Consider the following 8,090-nt stretch of genomic DNA (forward strand, 5'->3'; position numbering starts at 1 on the left):
TTAATAGACTGAACACATACTTGTGTAAAGTAAGGTCAGTGTAGACATGAGAGTACTGGACCTGAACTCCACTCTACTGATTTAATCCTTGTGGAAACTGTACAGTAAATAAAGCTGAATGTTGCCTGGTATGAGGTGTGCCAATGCATATATATTACTGTGTGATACATGGCATGTGTCAAAACAAGAAGCATGATGCTGCAATATAACGGAACCCAAGATAATCCACAGACCTTGTTGCAAGAGGGGAAAAATAGGAAAAATAGAACTATATGTATTTTTGATTTTGGACCATAAGATAGTGAGCAGTAACTCACCACCTGCACATTTACTGTATAATGTCTTCAAGAAGAGGGAAATTAAAAAGGCCAAGAGACCATCCATCTGCCTTCGAATGCAGCCTGACAGTCCCCCTGCAGACACATGGCTTCTGTCTCCTCATGGTGTCAGACACTGAAGAGCTGCCACGGCAGCAGGAGGCCTGCATCACATTGAGTGACACACAGCCGGTCCAAGACTATTCCTGTAATTGGTTTTAATTAACAGTGTGTTGGAGAAAAGAAGAGGGAGAAAACACTTTTAATTATGCCTCCTGTCAATATTATCATCAAAAGCTTAATTACTTGTTTGGATGTTTTGAAGGTCTGTGTTGTTTTCCCTAATTAAGGCATGCTAACACAAGCCTCGCTGGCTTCACATTCTAAACTACTTGTTCATTTATACAACTGATGCACCTTTGTCTTCATTGTTGTGTTCGTGGCCTCACACCTGCTGTGCGTGCTGCCAAATGAGAATAACAAGCACCAACTAACTTGTGTCTCATTAAAATCCAGCCAGCAGGTTCAACATCATATAAACTGAAGATTGTATTGATTCACTAAAGAAAAGGATGGCACAAACAAGCAAGCAAACAATCAAACTTAGCTATATGTGCCAGGCTTTTCACAGGCATGCATGTCTGATCGTTAATGGTAAACATACTCTTCTGCCCGTACAGAGCGCACCATTGCCAGACACGAGGTGGCTGAAGTAGAGCAGCGTCACAGTGAAGATGCCGGGCGGGAATTGTCACCACCAGCAGACAAAGACGACATGGTCATCATCTACAACCGAGTGCCCAAGACGGCCAGCACGTCCTTCACGAACATCGCCTACGACCTGTGTGGGAAGAACCGCTTCCACGTCCTGCACATCAATACGACCAAAAACAATCCTGTCATGTCTCTGCAAGACCAGGTGAGACCATCAGCCACTGCTGTGTGTAGATGCAAGTGGTGCAAATTAAAACAAGATCATTCAAAAGATGTAGGGTCAGAATTGAAGTGAAAGTACCAGCCAATAAAAGCTGCTAGACAGAAACTTGTACCACCTCTCACATGAGCACATTTCTGCCATAATATTAACAATAATGTACTTAATACAACAAAGAAGAAGAGTGCTCTGCTGGCACAACAGGTGCTGTTCTTATGACTCGTGGGCACTTTGATCATCACAACGGAAAATCTGGAGTTAAAAATAGCTTTGCTTTGCTGCGAGTTGCACTGGTTGTAACATGAAACATTGGGATGTATCTGCCTTTAATACAAAGAAAGAAGGACCGTAAAAGAAGAGATCTGTGGCTTTAGGCCATCAGTCAGTCACTCAGCATGTGTCCATCTGTGGCTAACTTCACAGGTTAGTTAATACTGTTCCTGAGTAAATGACATGCATGCTGATTCTAACTGCAGATTGAAGAGAATCAGAAAGAAGGTGTAAAGTTTTTATTGTGAAAATATATGACCCAACAATTAAACACCTGCTTTTAAAGTTTGAGTTTGGTTTGACAGCGTGGTGCTGAGGGTATTTTAGCCTTAATAAGCACATAAACTGAGCTGAGCTACCTTCTAATAACGAACCTTCTAAAACAGCATAAAGTAACGTAGGAAACGTCAGCTCGTAGTAAAAAGTCGATTAATAAACACAAACGGCACTCCCGCTTCGGCACAGCGATATGATTAGTTCACAGTAACGTCACAATGGAGGGAAGACCAAAACAGAAAGATGTAGTGTCTTAATGACAGAAACAGTGTCACATGTCAGAAATATGAGATTCATCCGCCCACTTTGATGGAGACAGACTGAAAGGACACTCATCAACTTTCTTTATTTCGTCTTTATAACGACTTTGCTGGCCATAGGATTTTGATAGGATAACTAAAAAGCCATACCACATTCTTGTTTTATGTTATTAAATTGGCAATACCTCGGAATTTGCATTTGCCACCAGTCAAATTAGAGTGACCGCTTTCACCTAAACGGGGGGCTTGGGGCAAAGGCCAGGCCAAGTGCCCGGGTGGGCTGCTCTCGTCTCATAGCAGTGATTTAACGTTTCTCCATCTCGGCATGCTCGTTTTCCCAATTAGTGTAATGGCAAAGAAAACATTGGTTAGATCCCAGGAATCGAAGTTGAGTGAGTTATTAGCAGTGTGGGAGTAAAGTAGTGTTATGAAGTAACGTTAACATAATTCCACTAATATTTCAGAAGACGATATAAAAGCACAGCGCATTTGAACACATCCCCTTCATTTTCTGATCTAAAGTCACCTCACAGTTCAGGAAATGTGTGCTTGCCTTCTGTTCGTATAATTATTTAATAATTAAAATCATATTATAATGTCCTCTGATTATTTGACTCACTACTATTGCAAAGCTCTGTATGTATAATGTAATGTGTAATATGTGTAATATGTGTCTTCTGCTAAAGACAATAAGTGTAGCTTACGGGTACAAATGTTGTTGCTGCCCTCTGGTGGTTGGGAGTAGTAGTAACTAGATTTTCCTTGTCCCACAATTACATTAAAATAATAGACAGCTGTGTGCATTAATAAGAGAGTTTGAGCAGACATTTAAAATGAATGCTTAAGTTTAACTAATTAATTACTTTTACAAGCAGTAATTAATAAGGTACTTTTGAGAGAAGTAACTAGAAACTGATTACTCTTTTTCAGTAACTTGCCCAACACTGACCCTGCCTTTTGATTAATTGGATAAAGTATTTCAGTTTCAAGAAGCCACACACTAGGGAACCACAGCAGGAGAACATTGTTTGAGTCGGGTAATAGTCTCTCTCTGGTAACTGTATAGACTCTGTGCATGTTTTATAAGCTCCAGAAAAAATGTGAGGCATCAGCACATATTACAGCCTGTTACACTGGGTGCGTCTATGTAGCTGCCAGTACATCTTAGGACACAGTGTAAATGCCTCAAAGCTGTGCTCGTGTTATTTTTGGCTGCTGGAGCCAAGGTAATATCCTGTCTGCCATCTCACAACAGGCTGCCCCCCTCCATCTCACAAACAGTCTGTCTCCTCTGCACAGGATAAAACAGAGACGAGGGGAACGGGGGAATCAATGCGCTGGCACATCAGAGCCCAACTCATTTTACTACAGGAACATTCACATGTGTGTCCAATAATAGCATTTAGCTTAGCCAAAACTGGTCAGTGTGTTTGACTTTGTGTTATTTTGACTCTGTCGGACTGCAGAGTGTGTGTCAAAGATAACAGTAATAAATGGAGATGGTGTGCGGGTCTGTAGGAAGGCTATTCACAACCAAAGGGCAACGGCTGGAAATTGGTTCTGTTTGATGTTAACTGATGAAATGTGTTCTTCTTCTAGTCACACGTATATGAGACATCACACAGCTGTTGAAACATGGCCACTCATATTCTAAAGCTAGGTGTGTGTTTTGTCTGAAACCCGACAGTTGGTAGGATAAGCTGCGTGTTATGATAATTCAAAGACTTCTTTTTTAAGCCCAATAACACATTTGATCATAGTGTGTCATTTGCTACATTGGTATGAAGAAACACAGGGCATAGCATTCACATTTTTATGTTTTGGTTGAAGCAAAAGTTAACTATTGAGATCCTCTGCTAAACGCAGGAGCCTCTGCTTTGCGATCCAATGTGATTTCCATACAATACATTCTCACTAAAACTATCCTACGATGTCCACTGCACACACTCACTACAGCCTTTTAAACCGTGTGAAGATGGGAAGAGTCAGTGTCTCTTGAGCACAAAATACAAATGTATCAGGGAAGCGAGCCATTTTCCCTTCTTGTCCGTGTGTTTTTTGTTGTTGCTGTGTTTTTCCATTTGCATCTGCTGCTCCATAATTAGTTTCCATTATCTTTGGCTACAGGTGCGCTTTGTCAGGAATGTCACCTCATGGAGAGAGATGAAGCCCGGCTTCTACCACGGCCATGTAGCTTATCTGGACTTCTCAAAGTAAAGCCCTTCATTTCCTGTAACACCATTAATAACCAGATTAGTTACAAACAGTTAGCAGAGCAGATAAAGGGAGGTCATGTATTGATTGCTAACGTGTGCTTTAGTGTTGATTAATTGCATTGTTGTCCTTATCTCCCCTGACACTATCATTTCACTGATCACAGGTAATTATCCTAATGGTGTAAGTGTTCCTCAGTGAGAGAGACCCCGTTAACTCCCTGATGCTGCCACACATTCACTGATGGAAAGGCTGATTCTGTACGGCAATAAACACTGTTAATTAGGTGGAGAAGTGTGGCAGCTTCCTGCTGTGTTGGATGTGTCTGCTCAATGCAAACAAAATCTTTTAAGATATGTCAACCCATTTCTTTTTGTCTAGATATGGGGCCAAGGGTAGGCCGATGTACATAAATGTGGTGCGGGACCCCATAGAGCGCCTGGTGTCATACTACTACTTCTTACGTTTTGGAGACGACTACAGACCAGGTCTGCGACGAAGGAAACAAGGGGACAAAAAGGTCTTTTATTTAGAGCTCATCGGTCTTACTCAAATAAAGCTTTTGTTTGAAGGCCCAGTGTCTGTGGGCACATAAATGTATGATAGCGAGTGGCTCTGTTGTCTTTCAGACCTTTGATGAGTGTGTGTCATCCGGGGGGTCTGACTGTGCTCCTGAGAAGCTCTGGCTGCAGATCCCCTTCTTCTGCGGCCACCATTCAGAGTGCTGGTGAGTGGGCCGCACCTGCCTCATCACAAGCCCAACACAATCCCCCTAAACGTTTGGAATTAATTGTTTGCAATTTTCAGATCGGAAGAGCCACAGTTCTAATAATAACTCGCACAATTAACAGCGACTTAACAAGCAGCAGCAAGTCAAAGTTTAAGCAGGTGGCTGATTTCATTTACATTAGCAAAGATAGAAGAAGAAGAAACGCTGTGTGTTTTCGCTATTCATAAGAGATCTTTATCTTCATAAACAACATCTCTTAGTTAAACTAATGCAAGCGTCATATAATGCTTTTAAGTTTCTCAGTTTAGAAGAATACTCCACCGATTTAGCACTGCACTAGAGAGCTGCATCGGGACCCAGCGCAAATCTCGAGGGAGTGGGTTTTTTTTTCTTTCACTGCTGCGGGCAGGAGTGGGCAACCAAAAATAAATCCTGGTGGCTCCCAGGATTTATCTTGCGCCACTTTAGAAGGATGGAGACAGTCAACAAATGAAGTTCACATTAAGATTAAAGCAGCAACAGCAAAGAAGTCTGGCATTTGGAGACATTTCTTACTGATGCAGTAAAATAACATCTTTTCACCTACGACACAGGAGAAGGTCCTGATTGGGAGCTGAACTCCTGTTACTCTGTGAGGCTAGCTTTAAGGTTAGGGTTTCCAATAATGTGAAGTTTTAGCCCTTAAATATGATTTTGACAGGTCTTAAAAAAATGGATTGGATTAATGAAGTTAACTTTGCTGTTGTTGGGAAAAAGATTCTTTTGATCATGCTGTAAAAACTACAAAACGAAACTGAGATGGAACCAAGACCGATTTTCTTTCATATTGTTCATACTTTTTTGCTAGTATGGATGTAAAATAGATCTTAAATTTAATTCATAATTGTCTTAAAAAGATCTTATTCTAACCAGTTGGAACCTGTAGTAAAGGCCCTCAACAGTAAGCAACTGCAGAAACAAGATAATATTGTGATTATGCTCTGTGCAATCTTGTTTAATGTCGACCCCCACAGAAACTCAAACTAATTGCAACAGAAAATAATTACAGTTTAACTCGCCATATTGATATTCGCCAAATAGGTCAGCACTACAGCACATAGTGAAACTTGGGACATGTAACATCAGAAGCAAATCATTGAATGAGTCTACGTTAGGGCCAACACAGCAGAAACAGCAACCGATTGATCTCAGATTTACTGATATTTTCTGTGCTGGTTTGTGTGCAGGAATGCAGGCAGCAGATGGGCCCTGGAACAGGCCAAGTACAACCTGGTGAATGAATACCTGCTAGTTGGAGTGACTGAAGAGCTGGAGGACTTCATCATGATCCTGGAGGCAGCACTGCCACGCTTCTTCAAGGGGGCCACAGAGCTCTACAAAACAGGTACCAACACAACACACATCACCCCATTGTCGGCTTTCCTACTCTACATTTTCATTTCATGTTCTCTCTGTTTGTGGTGAGCTCTGTTCGTTGTGGGGCTGCTTTGTACTGTAGTAACGCTGCCTTGTCTAGACTGACACTCATTAAATCTTCTTATGTTCCTCCAGGAAAGAAGTCCCATCTGCGAAAGACCACCGAAAAGAAGCCCCCCACCAAAGAGACAATAGCCAAGCTGCAGCAGTCCCACATCTGGAAAATTGAAAATGAGTTTTATGAGTTTGCACTCGAACAGTTTCAGTTTGTGCGTGCCCACGCTGTCAGGGAAAAGGATGGAGAACTTTATATCCTGGCTCAGAGCTTCTTCTATGAAAAGATCTATCCCAAAGTGAACTAAAAGGGAAGCCAGGAAAGGGACACAGGCTGCGCAGGGACTTAGAAGTCATTTACACTGGGAGGAAAAGACACAGGTTCACCGAGTGATGCTGGTGATCGCTTGAATGCTTTTTCTGAGAATTTTGACCTCTACAGTACAGAAAATCCCTTTCAGATGGAATTTCTACGAAGAATGTGTCTAATTTTTTATTGCTGGTGCAGCTGTTGAGAAAACAAGCATCGGTCTGAACTGTGAGAAAGAATTCCAGCCCAGAGCAGGGTGAAATAGTGATACATCTCACAACCCAAACACAAGCAGCCTGTGATTTTCCAACATTCTGTGTTTGGCTTAGTTTGAAAGCATATTTAAATGTGTTTTTCTGTCTCCTGACAGGTTAGACAAAGGGATTCAGCTGAGACAGATGTCCAGCTTGTATTATACATACACTAGGTTTTTGGTGCCCAAATTCTTGTTTACATAGTTACAGAAGATAAAACTGTTACAGAACAAACAGATCAGAGCTGCATTTGTACATACTGTATTAACATGCAGTGAACATGTTTTTGGACCAAATGGTAGCAAAAGAAAATAGATTGGACCGTAGCATCCTTTGGTGCGTGACTAGTAATTTTTTACCCCGCTGAGATGTTTTTTAGACGTTTAACACATCGCATCAGTATTTTATGACAGGGATAGTGCTGTGCATCTTTGATCCAACTGATAGCCGCTGTTTCAGCCAGTGAAAGGACCACAGCTGGAGAAAAGTACCAATCAAAAATCAATCGAATGTTTTGAGTACAGGGTTTACCAGAGCTGTGACTTGTTCATGCTTTCATGTTCAGCAGAAAGAGATGTAGCCGGAGGTCGAACTGATAGTGCCTTTATTACAACGTTTAGGAGTTTTTGCGTTTAACGATCCCACAATCATGTTTTTTCTTTTTTGTATGTATTCTGATGAACTGCAGTTCCCTTTTCTCTTCTGTTTCACACTTACCCCATTAACAACCTAAACATAAATACATGACTGCAAATTTCTTGGCTCATTTTATTCTCACTGTATTCTCTACCAAGAGTTGTTGACTGTGACTGTGTCGAGTGTGTGTTTGTGTCTTGTTACTCATGGTGACACTGACAAGCTGGAAGCAGCTTTGGAACACTGTCACTTGCATTAGTTATCACTGTGAGGCAGTTTTAATGGCGCCACTGTTGGATTCTGGGTTTTTTTTTTAGCTGGTTTTTAAAGCTTTGGAAATTGTGCTTCCATAAGGGTGAAGGACCTGCTTGTTTACTAAATTGGTCCATACTGTGGCAGGGAGACTTTAGTCCTGTGTA

At 41.5% G+C, this 8,090-nt stretch overlaps 1 protein-coding gene across 1 annotated transcript in view; it reads left to right on the forward strand.

Moving 5' to 3' along the window:
- The window catches only part of hs2st1b (heparan sulfate 2-O-sulfotransferase 1b), a 9,627-nt gene extending 1,835 nt beyond the window's left edge, over nt 1–7,792 (forward strand). Inside the window, exons 2-7 of the mRNA XM_035653950.1 lie at nt 998–1,236; nt 4,185–4,270; nt 4,653–4,791; nt 4,901–4,998; nt 6,228–6,385; nt 6,553–7,792. Of these exons, the coding sequence (XP_035509843.1) occupies nt 998–1,236; nt 4,185–4,270; nt 4,653–4,791; nt 4,901–4,998; nt 6,228–6,385; nt 6,553–6,779 (947 nt within the window). The 3' untranslated portion in view covers nt 6,780–7,792. The remainder of the gene's footprint in view (nt 1–997; nt 1,237–4,184; nt 4,271–4,652; nt 4,792–4,900; nt 4,999–6,227; nt 6,386–6,552) is intronic.
- Nucleotides 7,793–8,090: the final 298 nt, after the last annotated feature.

This window comes from Morone saxatilis, unplaced genomic scaffold, assembly GCF_004916995.1.
Source record: "Morone saxatilis isolate NCDOM2014 unplaced genomic scaffold, NCSU_SB_2.0 Contig12, whole genome shotgun sequence".
Classification (NCBI taxonomy): domain Eukaryota; kingdom Metazoa; phylum Chordata; class Actinopteri; family Moronidae; genus Morone; species Morone saxatilis.